At 36.1% G+C, this 17992-nt stretch overlaps 1 protein-coding gene across 5 annotated transcripts in view; it reads right to left on the bottom strand.

Annotated features, from left to right (window-relative positions):
- The window catches only part of CAT (catalase), a 49522-nt gene that overhangs the window by 23172 nt on the left and 8358 nt on the right, over nucleotides 1–17992 (bottom strand). The window contains exon 1 of one of the 5 annotated variants that reach the window (XM_026664705.2): nucleotides 5005–5256. The exons of 2 other annotated variants lie outside the window; for them this stretch is intronic. In XM_026664705.2, the coding sequence (XP_026520490.2) occupies nucleotides 5005–5070 (66 nt within the window). In that variant the 5' untranslated portion in view covers nucleotides 5071–5256. Of the gene's footprint in view, nucleotides 1–5004; nucleotides 5257–17992 lie in introns of those variants that run through there. 2 more of the 5 variants (XM_087951198.1, XM_087951200.1) reach the window with 2 other exon arrangements.

Genomic DNA, 17992 nt, shown 5'->3' with positions numbered 1-17992 from the left:
ACTCAATGTTACTATTTCAGTTGGAGATAAAAGAAATGTGAAAGGAACATGTAGCAATGCAAAGGTGATATTTGGACAAATTTATGCTACTGTTCTTTTGCTCCTTGTCCATTGACAAAAATCAATCAGGCGATAACTTACCAATTAATTCTATCATCCTGTAATACAATTCAAATGTTGCAGTTCAGGTAATAGAGTGCACTGTGCTACTCAGTAACAAGTGTGAATTGTTTTGAAGCACCCACACTGCTTGATATTGTCTTTTTAGACCCAATGCAAAGTGATGGACCTGACTACTAAAGCTCAACTGTTTGTATCACAATTGTCCAAAGGCAAGGATGTCAAAGTCAAGGCCTGAGGGCCAGATCCGGCCTGCAGAATGCTGGAAACAATGAAGAACTGGCCCTCAGTGCTTCTGCCAGTGAAAACAGAGCTTGTGAGGGCTGCGTGTGTCCTTCCTGAGCTCTGTTTTTGCTGCCAGAGGGTTGCAGGAGGCCATCACAGCCAAAAACGGAACTTGAGAGCCCATTTTCGCTGGCAGAGCACTTGGGCCACCACAGGCTCCCCCGACATGAATGACATCGAGCTGGCCATGCCCACCCCAGCCCCCCAAGGTCAAACACAACCCTGATGCGGCCCTCAGTGAAATTGAGTTTGACACCCCTGTCCTAAGGCATTGATAATTCTTTAACGAGACTCATGTGACTAACACAGGTTTATCCTCATATAACTAGGTTTTTTTTCTCTCTTTAAGGATTCTGAACATTAGGAAGGAGAAAAGCAGTGGAAAACAATTTATTAATGTTGCCTTGTTGTGTGCCATTAAATTCACATTTTGCCTAGCTGTCATGGAACAGTGTAATCTTTGGCACAGTTTTTCACAGATTGTTCTTATTCTCAGCATTTGTGCAGTTCAGGAACAAATGTCATACACACAGTTTTTAAACATTTCTTAGGATCATTTGACTAAAATTTACTGCGTCCAACAATATGGGAAACTTGAACAGAATTTGATCAAAATTTACTGAGAAATATTATGTTGTGATTATGTAAAAAAAAAAGTAGTCTTTCTCAGATTTCTTGACTTCTTGTGTATTTTCCCAGATAACCAAGTTGACTGATCTGTAGTTTTCTGGATTCACCTTTCTTTCATTTTATAACACTGGCTCTTTCTGCAAACTTCAGGCACTTCTACTCTCAAAGATTACAGTCAGCAGCTCCGAGATGACAACCTGCAACTTTAGCAATTTACTATCTATTTATTAACTAAAACTTCTGAGCACAGACTGCCAGAAGCACAGGGAGGAGAGAAGTTCAATGGAAGCAGAATTCTTGTTAAAGATAACCACATGAAAAAGCTGCAGAAATCTTGAAATCAGGTTATACTAAAAGTCCCTCAAGATCTGTTTTGGTTAAAAAAATAAATGCTTCTCTGAGATTTAAAATTGAGCAAAATCATGGGGATATATCTGTAATCTTTATGATAAGAACAATTCTTAAAAATAGTGTTATAATAAAAGTTTCAAACCAAGGTTGGTAGATATACTGCACTCAAAGAGTACTGAATGCATAATCTTTTCTTGCATTTTGAAAAGTAGTTTTCCAGTATAGTTTACTTCTATGAAACATTCAAAACATTGAGAGGAGCTTGATTATAGGACCGTGAGAAAATGCTCCAATGGCCAAGAAGGTGGATGATATATCTCATACTATAGTGATGTGACAAATTAAGGTGTGTCAAGCTAAATGTGCAAGAGAATTACTATGTATTAATGCACATTCTAGTTGCATGCTTCAGGGAAGTTTCATCACAAGACCTCATAAAACAAAAAATATTCCCACACTTCCAAAACTTTTGATAATATGTCTTTTATTTAATGATGTGCTGCATGGATAAGAAAGCCATTAAATCCAAGCCTTCGGGGCCACATGCAATATCAGAAATCTTTAAGACCTTTTATTAAATTGTAATTTTTTAATACCAAAATTGGTGAAAATAACTATAGCATATAAATTGCTAGAGAGTAATCAAATTAACTACTTTCAAATTTAATTGTTTAAGTATATTATTGTAGTAGTAGTAATTTGATTTGTTATGTGCTTATAAGAAAAGACAGTACATTAGTAGAATAAAACAACAAATCTAACCAAATCAGTTTTGTCTTATACAAAATCTGAGTTTTAAAATAAAAAAGATTGAATATAATAAAATATCCGATTTCTATGCATCCTCATTAAGGCAACCTTCCAAATTTGAATAGGGGACAGTAAATATTCAGCTGCAACAGCAGAAATAGATACGACTATCTTCATCTATATCACCCTCTTAGACAGGTAGCCCTTGACAGTTCATTTAATGACCATTCAAAGTTACAACAGCACTGGGAAAATGTGACTTATGATTGTTTTTCACAGTTATAATCTTTGTAACATCCCCATGATCATGTGATGAAGCTTCCAATGCTTGGCAACTGGTTCACATTTATGACTGTTGCTGTGTTCCAAAGTCATGTGATCACCTTTTGCAACCTTCTGACAAGGAAAATCAATGGGGAAACCAGATTTACTAAACAACCAGGTTACTAAATTATCAACTTCAGTGATTCATTTAACAACTGTGTCAAGAAAGATCATGAAAAGGGGCAAAACTCATTTAACAAATGTATCACTTAACAGCAGAAATTTTGGGTTTGAGGACTACTATGCTAACTGCTATGATTTCCCCTGGTATTTCAATGGAATTAATTCAATTCAATGGAATTAATTCCTACAAATTGTTTACTCTCCTCTTTTACCATTTGTCATGGAGGATAGATTAAGTGGAAGCAAGCAGGTCAAGAGTGTTAGTCACAAGAATGCATTTTACCTCAGCATGTAAATTAATCTTCAAAATAAGTTCTACGTGCTCAAGCAATTACTGTACTAAATGGAAGCAACACTTGAAATAAATTTGAATCTTTACTGAATTGAAACTTTTAATAATAGTGTATGACCTCCTAGACTTCCTAGGCTGTGTCAAATTATTTTTATCTGATTTAGAAGGATAACTTTGACAGACTGAACTATCCTCCCAAATTCCATTTTTTGCACATATTCCATATCTGCTTTGCAGGTTGCAGGCTAGGAAGGGAGCAAAAGAGAGAACAGCAGAAGAAACTTATCATACAAACTGAAGAGCAATCACGTACTGCTATATAAGCCATCTTTCATACAGTTTAGTTAGAATTATAAAAAAAATACTAAATAATGTTTGAACTGAAGAATCATCTGCTTGTTATTCAGGTTAAATCTGTTAATTATGTATCAAGGTTCCTTTGAAATATGCTTTCAAATATAACTTTCAATTTAGTAAACAAATGCAGTCAAATTATTAAACTTATTCTATTACAGAAAAACATTAGAATCAAAATAGCGTAAAATAAACAATTAGTATCTCATTATTTAATAAGTAATTTTCCTGGTTAATAAATGAAAAAATAAAAACAGAATAAAAACTGTTTGCTATCATCTTAAGTTTTCCCTAGCTATATTTATGCTTGCAGTTTATTGTATTAAAATAATAATTACTAATTGCATTCATACTTTTAGCAATTCTCAAAAGTATGACCCAAAGGACCACAAATAAACTGATATTCCCTACTTCCATATTCTAATAATTCAAAATTGAAAAATACATTTCAAGTCAGAATGAAATATATTAATTTGAGCAGATTTCCAATCAACTTAGAAAATGAAGAATAAAGTACAAACTAGATCCAGATAATGCCATAAATCACATTAACCATAATCTGTGGAATAAAATGAGTTCAGATATCACATTATACAATAAACTTTGAATTATAATCCAAGATGGTTGGTTCACAATGCTAAATTACAAACCAACTCTATTATGTCTTAGCCCAGAATTTGAACCCACCCACATCTGTTTTGAAGGCTGACAAAGTTGAGTAATGAAAGAGAAACTGAGTAGGAGAGAAGCATTCAAGCCTACCTAGATCTTTTCTGATAACTGAAATACTGATCTGATTTGAATTACTAATTAGACTTAGTAAACTGCCAACAGTTCTGCAAGAGTATACCAATTCTTCTTTAAGATTTCTTTCAATCCAACAGATACCAGTGTTCAAGTTAAGTATACATTTATTTCATTTGAAGATAAGCTTCAAAAAGCTTTAGTACGGATGGATTGCACCAGGAACTTTTCCTTTTAAGGTGGTATATATTGCATATCATTTTTGAGAGAATATGATAGATGCTGAGAAAGGATTTTCCTTTATTTTACTGTCACGAAACAAAGTCATTAAACTGCACTCCAGGAGAACATGAGTAGTACCACGGATAATATAACTACCGTTATCAGGGTAAATCCAGTTCCTCAAATGTAGACTAGGTTAGATTAATTTGCAAGAAAAGGACAAAGTGCTACTTTTTTTCAGAGTTCTCCCAACAATCCACAATATTACAGGACTCTTTGGTCAATCTTTATCTACTTGATTTTTTTTTAGCTGAATTGAACTTAGTACCCAAATAACAAACTGCTTAGCTATTGCAAAAAAAGAGACACGCAAATGAAAAAGGTACGGTATTACAAGCCCCAAGGTACGTCACAACTTTTGAGCACCCTAATGTTTGGAAATTCACAGTTCAAAAATTTGATACGCCCTAATGCAGAGTAACGCAAACAGATCACATTTTGGGCATTAACCTTAGGATAAATTATTTCTGAAACTATTCCTTATAGCCAATCTACCCTCCTCCTGAAGACCGAAGTACAGTTCCCTCTTCCCAGTTATTAACCGCACATCTCCAGTCCGTTTTCCCCCCCGGCTATCCGTTCACCCTTAAAAAAACCCACAAAAGACTCTTCTTTACTCCAGTAACAACATACTGTATTAAATTACGCTATTCCAGATTGATGTCCTCGGCCCCCTCCCCGAATGAGCTGCCCGACAGATTTTCCCGGGCGCGCCAGAAACAAGACTCTGCCGACAGACCCATCGGTACCTGCGAGCCCCGCTGCTCTTGCCAGCGCTTCAACTGCTCCTTAGCGCAATCTCGATTGTCGGCCATTTTGGGAGAACCGGAGACCCCGACTCGAGAGATGGGACGCTGTCGGCTGGGGAAGCGCTTCTATCAAAGATATTGCGAAAAGCCAAAAGTGCAATGTTCCAATCACTATGGTTGACACCCAGCTGCACCCGCCTAATAAAGCCAGCTGGTGAAAGTTCAACGCCCCCGCCCCTGTGGTCCCGCCCCTTCCTTTCTTCATTGGATAAGTGCGCCCCCATCATAAAGTTCTTTCTCTGATGCTTATTGGATGGAAGAGTGAGTCTGATAACAGATATTCTTTTCTGCTTGCAAAAGAATACTGGGAGATAGGCTTGCTGGCCAGCGAAGGGATGGAGAAGGAAAGGGCTGAAAAGAAACCAATATGGTGGGACCAGGTAATATTTGAATCTGATATTTGAATCGGTCAGATAAAACAGGCACAGTAGCGTCCCTGAACTTGGTGCTTGCCTGTTTTGCTGAAACTAGTTATCGATATTTCCAACCAACATATAGTATTTGTTTCCCATCTTGGTGGAATTCAATTTTCACTGCCCAGAGTACCTCAATCAATCAATCTTTCTTTCTTTTCTTTTTCTTTTCTTCCATCTTTCTATCTTTCTGATTACAGCGGTTTCATTTTATGGCATGTTTCTTTACACTTCTGCCTTATCATTTTTTTAAACCAAACACATTTCATAACTGACTCAGAATGCAGTTTGCATAAAGATTAAAAAACACACTGTCAAGACTTGATAGTAAACAGTACAAGCACATAGGGCTTCTCCCTTAATACATTCAGTTTCCTTAACTGACCTCAATCTTTCTTTCCTTCCTTCTTTTTTCTATCTCCTCCTTTCCTCCTCTTTTCCTTCCTCCCAAACCCCACTAAGAGGAATGGTAAAAGTCATGATTTTCTGATCCAAATATGCTTGCAAAGAAGTTCCTCAATCTGCTTCTCAGATACTCTATCCTCTCTTTCAGTAATGTAGGGATGTCCTCATCCTTGTGCTATCCACAGACGGTAAGAAATAGAGGCACAATTGCTGACAACTCTTTCCAAATATATACTCTGTGCCCCTTGTTTCATGAACTAGGTCTAAGGGAGGAAGAATGGAAGGTGATATATAGCATTATTTGGAAACTAAGCAAGGAATTCCATTCCTGCTCCCTACAGCTCAAATATCTTGGGAGGGGGAGGAGGAGATGGCTGTGCTTCAGTTTTCTGTGCTTTCAAAATCCTCAGGATACACAAAGCCCTAGAAAGCCATATCCCTGGCTTTGGGGAAGACTATCAGACAAATGTAGGCCTGACTACTGTAGGATTCTATAGAAGAAGCAATAATGGCAGGACCCTCAAATGCATGCCCTTCCACTGATGGTATGCAGCCAGTTTCCGAGGAAGAGGCAGTTGAAAGTAGGATAGCAGAGGTTGATCTCATCTAGGTTTACCAAACCTCCCACAGACTAAAGGACAGTATGGTTCCATATCTGAACAAGGCAGGCCAAGAGGTTCTGTATTCCTACTCTTACCCTAGGGTGCCAGCACAGGCCAACCCTCAATAGTTCGCTATTGATAGTACTAGTAGCAGTGTGCACTTAGATCACTGGTCTGTTTGCCTGGGAAAAAGTCATTTCTTTCTAGCACAAGATCTGCAAGATCAGTAAGCTGGCTACTACCTTACTGTTCTGCAGTAAGTGAATTTATTTTTGTTTTGGGCTGCCACCCACTTTAATTCTGTCTTAAATCTGTGAAGTCCCCAGGAAGTCAGCTCAACACAAATGACCTTTTTCTTTTCATTATTTGATTTGGATACACTTTTTCTTATCCTTATCAAGGTGATAAACATACCTAATATTCTTTCTCCTATTTTCCCCACAACAACCCTGTGAGGTGGGTTGGGCTGAGCAAGTAGAGTAATCCAACCAGCTTTCAGGCCTAAGATAGGACTAGAAATCAGTCTGCTAGTTCCTAAGCCACCAACTTATCCACTAGGTCAGACTGGCTTTTCTTTGACATTTTAGAGAAAGTATATAAACACAAATAGAAAATAGAAAACAAATTTAAAAACTAAAAACATAAAGCACAAATGAGTGAACATTTCTTATCTAAAATCAGAACAATGTCAAAGAGGTTGTAGTTGTCATTGTTTAAATTACTTTGATTAAAATCATGATTGAGGTTTAAGCAAGGATAAATATCAAGATCAAGAACCATGGCAAACACAGTACAATTCACCACATAAAATTATAAAACAGATTGAGTCAAAACTGAGAATCAGTTCTTTAAAAAAGATTGTTTTGTTTGTCCTATGTTTGTCTTAAAAAACAATAAAACCTTATTTTAAAAAAAAAGAGCACATGAAACTGAAAAATGAACTTTTTACATAAAAGAATCAGTGTTGGATGGGGTATAAATATATGAAGGTTTGGTCCAGCAATGTTTTCATTTTGAATTAAATTCTATGTCAGATTTACTTTTAAAGTAAAATTATTTTGGACATTGAAACATACTTCCCCAAGTTGATTAAAAAAAAGTTCAAAGAGGGAATTAGATCTCCTTTTCCTTAAGAAGCATATAATATTCCTGTGGTAATTAATGAGAATTTAGTTTTTAAAATTTGCTTCATTCTAATCGAATGAGACTTTATAGTTTCCTAGGTAATCTACACCATCAGTGTCAAGAATACAAGTACACTACACAGTACATAATGCATCTCAGGATAAAAAAAATAAGGCAAATTATTTTCATAGTGGTGCAATAATTTTTTGTTAGAATTCAAAAAAGGCAGTACATTTCATATTCTCATAACCATTTCATCTTTGATTCATGCCTTTCATTTCTAATGTTTCTTTGAGAAGGAGAAGTTGTGGTAACAGTAGTGATCTAGTGTAAAGATGATTTTAAATATTAACACGGATATGGCTAAGGAAAGCCCAGAGAACTTTATCCCTTATATGTGGTCCAGGAGGAAAAAGTGTGATTTGTTATATAACCCATCTTCAACTCAAGTTATTTTGTGAACCATATCTTACCTATGATTTTATGTAGAAGGTCAGATGAAACCAGGCAGGTAAGCACAGAAGAGGAAGAAAGGAAAGGTTAGTAGCAGATGAAAGATCAATGTAAATGAAATTTAGAACCCAGAGACAAGTTTCAGTTCAACCATGAATTATGTTCTTTCTCTTTATGTAGGATGACTTCAATCAGAGCTGAACAAGGATACTAAAGTGAAATGGTGAATAGTTGCTGCTTTTTAGATTCAACTATGGTGAAGGAACTAGCAGTGAAGAAATGTCATATTTTAGAATTTGGTGGGGTATCAATGAAGGCCTTCGAAGAGAGATTCAGATGTCCTAAACATGTTTTACTAACACAATTCAGAACTGTGCAGACAATTATATTCCCTGTGACACTCTGTGGAAATGAAAGCTGAACTCTGAAGAAGCAAGATAGAAACAGCACTGATGCTCTTGAATTTTGGGTGATGGAAAAGATTCCTTGGATTACCGTGGATAGCGAAGTAAACAAACAATCAGATCATAGAAGAAACCAATCCAGAGTTTTAGCTCAAAGCACAAGTGACCAGGCTTCAATTATCATATTTTGAATACATTATGCAAAGACCCAGCTCCCTTGAGCAATCTGTGATGCTGGAAAAGCTGGAAGGAAAGACAAGATAATGAACAGGAGTAAGGGGAATGAATTGAATTATGGTAGTTATGGGTACTTCCTTGGAAGACCTGAAGGGCCACTTTGGGCAAAGATAATTTTAGAGAAGATCGATTTATGAGGTTGGTAAGAGTTGACACAGATTTAATGACACATAATCAACCAATCAAATATTAGTACACATCTATCATTTCCTTTTATCTCAGACTGCAATATGTTTTCTGTGGTAAATATTTCACAAAAATCATCCAGCAGTTCTCATCCTCATCAGATATTAATCTTTTCCATACAAACTACATGCTCTACTATTGAGACATAGTTTCTTTATCTAATTATAGAATAATCTCTGTCATAAGATTATAATTAGAAACAGACTCACTATGCTAACAAAACGTAGATATACTTGTTCCTGACACTTACATTGGCCTTTAATAAACTTGCTTATATCTACCATAAAATATAAGGTATAACTTTTATTTTTCATTTATTGTTATTTTAATAGCATTGAGAGCCCATTACATTTGCTATTATGCTTGCAAATCTCATAAATTGAGCTTGAGCCAGAGAAGTCTTATTATACCAAGTCTCTAGACATACCCAGCCAAAGAGGGGACGGGAAGGGAAGGGAGGAGAGATTGGTTAGTATTTTGATGTGTCACTATCAGTAAGCTAGACTGGGAAATCTTGAAAGCAATTACAATTTTTTACCGAATTATTATCAAGGAAACTGCAGGGATTATATCCATGAAGTCATCAGAACATGATTTACTACAAATAGTAAATCCAGAAAGTCCTGGATTTACTATTTGTAGAATTATATTATATAAAATTACTAGGAGTTCATGTAGTTCAGGGCAAAGTGCTTAATTCTTAAATAAAAATCCAAATGGTGGTAAATAAGAAATCTTGAAAGAGAGTCTCTTTCTGGAATATCTAGTATTTCAGGAAGCAATCTGTATTATTATTACCCTAAAATAAAGTTCAATCATTAATAAACTTTTCTGTTTAGTTGCTTATTTTCCTGATGCTAGGATTGAGTCCTAAAAGTCTTTGTTCCTCCCTATTTTGAGTTGATCAGACTACATTCACAATAGGCTATGATAACATGAGAATGCTCTAGTTTGAGTGTGCCAATTCACAATCAGAAAGCAAACCTACAACTATACTCCACGCATCTTCTCAAATTGCCTGAAGCCAGGGTGAAGTAACAAGGTTTACTGCAAGTCATTCTAGATGACTCCTTGCCAACTCTCTTGCTATCTATTACAAATATCTGTTCTTCAATAACAGGTTGCTTCTGATTACAGCAGTTTTGTTTTATGGCATGTTCATGCTAGGCATGTTTTTTTTCCACTTCTGACTGAATTTTTAATCTAGCACATTCATAACTGACTCAGAATGCAGTCTGTATAAAGGAGATTAAAAAAAAAACACTACCTTCAAGACTTGATAGTAAACAGTACTAGCATATAGGGTTTTTCCCTTAATACATTCAGTTTCCTTAATTGACCTCCCAGTCACAACGTGGAATGGTTGCTTCGTATTGAATATTCATCCTAACATGAGATAGGAAAAGCAAATGTTTAAATTTGTTTTGGAAAGGTGATAGTAAACGTTGTTTCTTTTCACCATCTTCATCATTCAGGCATACATTTTCTCATGAATGAAGGCGAATGTGCGTGTTCCAGGATAATGTTGCAGAATCCAGTATGAGACAGTCACCGGGACCAGAGGTTTTGTCTTTCGGACTAGTCCCGGAGCCCATCTTCAGGGAATTTCCCTCTAGCAGGGCATGTGCTGTTCTGTGTGTGATATTTATTGTAAGTGCTTTTTACATGTTGATTGGGTATGTTGGTGGCTGGCTTTTAAATCATTAGCTGTCATTTGCTTGTGCAGCCCAGCTTTCACTTTCTAAATACTTGATAAGCTGATGGTAAATCAGCATTCCTGTTGATTGATGAGGGGCCTGTTTCCCAGGCTTCAATCATTTCCCTGATTGTTTTTGTGCCTGCTCGTCCAACAATCTTAGTAGCTAAAAAGTTAAATGTATGTCCTTGTTCACTACAGTGTGAGGCTACCAAAGAGTTCAGATCTCCTCATTTGACCACTCACTTGTGTCCTTACAATCTGATGGTTAGCTTCCTCCCCCTCTATCCTAGAAAGTCACAAGGGCAATCCATGCAGGGGATTTGGTAGATTATATTGGAAATATCTTCCAGCAAGTGATCTTTGCAATGTGTAATTTGTCCTCGTATAGTAGCCTCTGGGCAGTGTGTGATGCCCACTTGCACATCTCAGAAGCTATGTTCTACAGTTTCCTAAAATTTTTTGAACTATGGCAGGGTGTGCCATGTGGTTGGTCTTGTACCTTGTTTCTTCCTTTCTCTCCCAACTGTGTAGCACAGACATCTTGTGATGAATGATTGTGGGTACCCATTCTGCTTGAATTGTTCATATGGGTATCTGCTCTCCAGTTGTTTGATTTGCTAGGTACTACAGTGGGTTCTCACCATGCCGTATAGTGTTCTGATGTAACTCTTTTTGGTGGCCTTGCGATAAACTGTGGTTTCTAGGCTTCTACTCTCATCTATTGACAAGTACATCTAAAAATGACAATTGCCTAGCTGCTTCTTCCTCCATTATGAACTGTATGTCAGGGAAGATGGAGTTCAGAATGGTATGGAAGTCTCTAGGTGTATTTCTCTTGATGGTGACAAATGTATCATTCATGTAGCAGTGCCAGAATTTAAGGGTGTAGTTCTGAAATGCACAGTGTTCTACTTCATGCAGGACTGTTTTTGCAATGACTTCTGATATTGGGGATCCCATGGCTGTCCCTTTTATTTATTTATGCATTTAGCTTTTGAATATGAAGAAGGTGCATTGACAGTATTAAAGGAGCTTCATGTGTCCTGGTTAGGGTGTTCTGATCTGTGTTGTATTCTTTCTCTAGTTTTCCATCTATTACATCATATGCTAAGTGGGGACGGAGGAATGTAAATAGGGACATTACATCAAAGAAGATCATGATCTTATCAGGAACCACATTTAAGTATTGTAGTTTTGTCAGAAATTGTGTGGATGATGATTGAGGATTAGGTTAAGAAGCTTAAGCAATGTGATAGCCATTTAGACAGGTTTTATGTAGGGGTGTGTCATAGACTACAATTGGTCTGAGAGGGACTTAAATTTTGTGTATCTTGGGAAGTCTGTAGACTCTCGCTGGGGGTGCATCTGTTCCTCTCATTTTTCATCATTCTTTCTCTGCTATGCAGTTCTTTTGTTTGAATCAGCTGAATTAGCTGAGATAAGCATTCAGTTAGGTGACATTTTTCTCATCTGCACTCCCAATCCACATAATTAAAATTCTGTACTTGCTCCTAAGCTTAACAAAATTTGGGTTTTACTTGGATAATAAACTTTTCACCTATAATAATCCCATAAGAAAAAAAAATAATTTCTCTGTAGGCAGAATTTGTTGAGTAACAAAAGAAAAGCAAATTAGAAATAGAGAAAAATATTTCATCTATTTATTCAGCACCCTCAAGCTTTTGCAGTTACTTGAGTACACCTGTCATACATGAGACAGAAATTATGAAAGACTGCCTTTTTATGCTTGTGAAAGAAATCCATGAAATGTTTTAAGTGTGAGAAAAGTACTTAGAATAAGCAAGCTTACTGTCAAGCAAACTGCAAATAAATGAAGCACATGTTCTGTAAAATCTGTTAATATTCCTTCAGCAATCTCTAAACAAGCACATAAGCTTATGAACTCGTTGATTTCTGAAGTCCATTCAGAACAAAGCAGGGATGCCAAGAGACACATTTGGAATTTTCATAGTTATTTGTGTGCTTTCATGAAATGGCTGTCATAGTTGGCATGACAATTCATGTATTTTAATTAAAGCAATCTAAAAGAAAATAGTCAGATGGGGCAATTTTAGAGACATAGACACAATCATATTGTGGGCTGCCAATCTCTAAACTACATGCAGACCTGCTTAATAAGAGATATCTCAGTAGTACAGGTTCAGAAGATGATCATTCCAAGAAAACAACTCAGGAAGAAGGAAAAGGATAAACATTTGTAACCACTAAAAATGAGATGGTGCAATATACATCTGGGACAATACTTTTCTGAGACTATTATATTTGAGATGAAAAATTTTGTAAAATTTTAGAAAGTTAAAAGTAAACTTCTTTTAACTTTCAGATCCTGAGGTGTCAGGCTCAAAGCAACAAGAAAGACGCACGGAGGTTTTTCTAAGCAATTTCATGTATTGTTCCTCACCTATAAACAGAAATCTTGCCAAATTAAAGCAGACTATTTACATTATTAAACATATACTCTGAGAATTCCTAGGAGGGACTGTTTTGACTCTCTTCCTCCAAGACCATCTAAACTTCACTGACTTTTGCTCCTCTGGATTGCACTCCCTCCCTCCTGGGAATCCAGACGACATTCCCCCACAAGAAGGATTTGGAATAAAAGTTTGAAATTAATCATAAATGTCCTTCCTGTGGGACACTGGTTGTTTGAGTTCTTTGTGAGAATAAATATGATAGGATAGAACTTTGAAGTGTGGGCAATAGGGGGAAATAAAAAAAAATAAGGATTACAATTAAAGGAGAAGAATCCTTAAACTCCACATGTTAACAAAGAATGGAGCAAAATACTTTAACAATGGATGTTCTGAAGGACATTTTTGAACAATGGACTCAGAAATTAAGAATGTCTGATACTATATATAGTGTGTTAATGATGTCACAGAAGAAGAATAAGCTATACCGGATAAGATTGAAATTGATTTGAATGTGGATTTAAATATGACAAGTTTCAAGAAGGATAAGGAACATGGTATATATTGGTTACACAAATGAAACCTGTTGATATCTTCATATTTTAAGGGGTCATACAAGTATCAAGCTAGAAGAGTGATTTGGATAAGTTTTTCTTGTTGGATGCACAAAAGAGACTTGTTAACGTCTTGAAGAATTCTCTGAAAAGGGACAAAATGAATAGAAATAAAGGTTTGGATATTATCTGAAGGGATTAAAAACCAAGATTGTTAAAAATAGAGGAAAGGAATATTGTCAGCCCACCGGGTGAACAGAAAATACAATTAGATGAACTAATTCTACTTTATTGCAAGGCTACGTTAACAGAATTTTGCAAGTGTGACAGTACAAACTTCCAGCTACTGTTTTCAACAGTCTGTTAGGAAGGGTTTTTCCTAAATTTCTTCCTCTGACTTTTAAGCCTTTGGGAACTCCTGCCTTTTTTTGTCTGATTGTTTCTTGGACAGTATCTCTTCCCTCTGTCATCCACACTTTCCTTTACAAATATAGAATTTATTTCATCATAGTTAAAATAGATATTTCTGAACTTTTCCTAATAAAGAACAAATTATGAGGTTTTTATATTTTAATTTTAGTTAACAGGTGAGATATGGGATGAAGAGTATATTTGTTATATTTTAAGAGTTGATCATAAATTTTTCACAGGTGAGATATGGGATGAAGAGTATATTTGTTATATTTTAAGAACTGATCATATATTTGTGATGAGGGAAAAATTACTTTTTTGTAAACTTTTTATTTCTTTTCTACACTTTTTATTCTTTTTTGTACTTTTGCATTAGTTTTTATATCTTCTAATTGTAATTTTCAATAAAATTACAAAAAAATGAAGCTCTGAGAGGAATCCACTAATATGAAAGTAAGAACTTAGCACAGTGTATGTGTCTAGCTGCTTTCTTTTAAACCATTACATGTTTAAGGCTGGTATTGCAGTCTATCTATTATGAATGAAATGACATGGAAATATAAACTACAAAAATATTGGAAATCATGGCTTCAGATACTTACTTGCTTCCACAACTTAAAACCACATTAATTCTTCTAGGAGTTATCAGCATATGGAAAATGCTACCTTGAATAAATTGTAGACTGAAGCCAATAGTAAATTATGGTGGAAGACCAAACCTTGCTACACTATGAATGACACATTCTCCCTTGCATTCTCTACTTAATACACACAAAATTATTTCCCACTTATGACTCTAACAGATACTCCAATAATTAGATCTACCTAATGCTTTCTGATTTAGAAGTCAAACCAATTGAGCTAGCTTTTGCAACAGGAGGGGAAAAAAGAAAACAGGTTTCAATTGAAAACTTTACTGCTTATTTGAAAGTCAATGACAATCTATATTATCTGGAGAACCAACATGAGAATGTTGGACTTTTTTTTTTTGGTGTATAGAAAGAAATAATGAATGCTAAAAAATAAATAAGAGGAAAAAACTACACACAGACACACACAAACACATACTCCCGAGTAGAGAACAAGCATCCAATCAATTCAACATTGAAAAACTTGAGTGGCACTTTTTTTTCTGTATCCCATGCTTAATAACTCCACCCTTCTTTCTGTATCAATAAAATCCAAACTTTTGGTATATAATTCAAAATCACATTCACAACTTTAAACCATATTATTTTTCTAAAACCAGGTTAACAAACTTACAGGTATTAAACCAAACCAGATCATAGGAACAAGTGCTCATGTTGGATGAGTGATTGAAATTTGGCACTATATCTAAAGCAAGAGTGTCAAACTCATCGCGGCATCATTATGTATCACAACTTTTTTCCCCTTTGCTAAACTGGGTGTGGGTGTGGCCGCCATGTGATCTATCTGGCCTGCGGGCTGCGAGTTTGACAACCCTGATCTAGAGGTTAGCAACATCTTTTACCAGGGAGTGCATTTGGCCTAAGTTCCTATTTGTAACAAGCCAGCAATAGTAATTCATTTTTAAATCACTTATTGGATACTATATTTTCACAAGGAAACTATCATATACTATCATATTACCCTATAGTGCTAATAGGAAGGCAAGGAAAATGATACCACTGAATTACTTGCTACTAAATATTTGCAAATGGAGAATATAATGTGCCTTTCTTGTGTATTAAATGCCATCTGCTGGACAAATTAAATTATTCACTGAATTCCTCATTCTTCAAGTTGCATATCAGGAATATTTTCTAAGAAATTAATACGTTATGACAGATTCTTAAAAGCTGATTTGAGAATCTATTTGCCAGGATGCTTCACTTTGCATTCCTGAATTAAGATTGACCTCAATGGCTAAATAGCTACTTCTCAATTTATGCCACCTTTGAAAATGAGTTAACTTCTAACATTATTTTACTGTTTTATCTAAGCATTCATTTTGTTTGAATAGATCATTTGACAATGGATTCATTCATTTTATTAGCAATGATGTAAACACACCTCATTTTCACCACTGGAATTAGGTTTTATAGAATAAATGTTTTTCAACAGCTGAAAAAGTTGTTTCACCAATGGAACTGGAGAAACATATATTTACTTTATGGTAAACATAAACATGTTGGTTAAATCCCCTTTTTAAAGTGTGTCAACACTTTAATGATGTTGATTTTATTTTCCTTCTTCCTTTGTCCATATAAAGAATGAAAGTGTATCTCAGTGGTGGGATTCAATTTATTTTTACTACTGGTTCTGTGGGTGTGGCTTGGTGGGCATGGCAGGGGAAGGATACTGTAAAATCTCCAGTCAGAGGTGGTATTTGCTGGTTCTCCGAACTACTCAATATTTCCGCTACCAGTTCTTCAGAACTGGTCAGAACCTGCTGAATAACACTTCTGGTGCACCTCCCAAACATCACCTGGAATGATAAATGATGAGCTAGTAAGGTGATTTGTTAGCTGTAATATTATAAGGTGCCAAAATTGTGAGGAGTTCCAAACCTGAGCTGCAGCTATCAAGTGTTGCCAGAGGGTCTGGGTTGCTTCCCTTTTCTTCTTATGGAGTAATTCTTTGCATTGCCTTTTCTGCTGTAATAAATCGTTAGTAGAATACAGAAAAATGGCTTTCTTATCAGTTGTGGAAAAATGTTATCAAGGCTTTCTTAGCTCTGAGGCAATCCGATTCAAAGTAATTTTGTGAACAGAAAACCTGATTTCTATGTTTTAGGGGAACATCTGATGTACAATTTGGTTGTAATAACTGTATTAAGTTGGAATGATCATTTAAAATGGACTCACCTGTACTGCTGTTAATAATAATAATTTTGTCTTGAATTCACAGAGCTTGGAGAGGTCAGTTTTTGCCTGAAGCAGACAACCCTGCAGAAACTTGGATGCCTGGTCATAAAGGACTTTATAGTTACAATCAGAAGCCCATGGCAATCCATGCAGTTTCATAATACCACTGTTATATATCACTGGAAGCTCTCTCCCATCACTAATGCATTCTGTACCATTACACCTTCAAAGGGACATCTTCAAAGTCAGTCTCTCCACAATTCATAAATTGCCTCTCCACCCTTCCTCTCCGACTATTATCAAGTGAAATGAAGCATCTCTGACTTCCAGACTCACAGGAAAGATTCCAATATTGATGAATGAAAGAGCAAAGATGCTAATAATGTTGAGGCTTTACTCCCACCTATTTGTATTTTGATTCAGGTCCCCTCCTAGGGCAGTCAAGATAGTTTGCCTCTTATGCCCAGATTTCAAACCAATTGAATACGATCTAAAAAATTAGCTTCCTCTACAACAGAATTCAGTTGAAGCACATTCTTCCTAAAAAGGGAAGGTTTAAAACAGGGCGAAAGTTATCAATAATTACTGGTTCCAGGGAGAATCTCTTCAGGAGAGGGGACACCACCACCTCCTTCAAAGCAATAGGCATAACTGTCTTACAAAGACAGGTACTGACAATCCCCAAGATTCAGCCCCTTATATTCTTTTTGACTTTCCAGTTGGTGTTTGGGCTACAGTAGCCAAACTTCTCACAGATATTACCCTGTTCATTTCTCTGAAGTCCACAAATTGGAAGGACTTCATTCTAGCAAATATCACAAGATGTCAGCCCAGTCACCTTCTCTGAGCCCATCAATATAGAGTCAGAGCAAATTTGAGCTATTTTATTTGCATAATGTTGTCCCAAGATCTCAGCTTGTCCCTTGGTAAAATCTTCCTATCTCCCACATCTTAATGGGGGGGGGGGGATTACTCTAACATAGAGACATCATACACAATGAGCCTGTTTTGATGCCATTATTGCCATGATATAAGCATCAACATGAGGCTTACCCCTGTCTAATCCAACTTACTTCTAATCTTTTTCAGTGACTTTCAGGAATCTCTTTTGTTACTTCACCTCCAGAAGTTCCTCAGGTCCTCAGTTAACCAAGCAGCATTCCCACCTCCCACTCTAGA

The sequence above is a fragment of the Notechis scutatus genome, chromosome 1 (assembly GCF_049901735.1).
Source record: "Notechis scutatus isolate UNSWTSFEM ecotype Mainland chromosome 1, rNotScu1.2, whole genome shotgun sequence".
In the NCBI taxonomy this organism is placed as follows: Eukaryota; Metazoa; Chordata; class Lepidosauria; order Squamata; family Elapidae; genus Notechis; species Notechis scutatus.
This window is presented reverse-complemented; position numbering and strand designations above follow the sequence as displayed.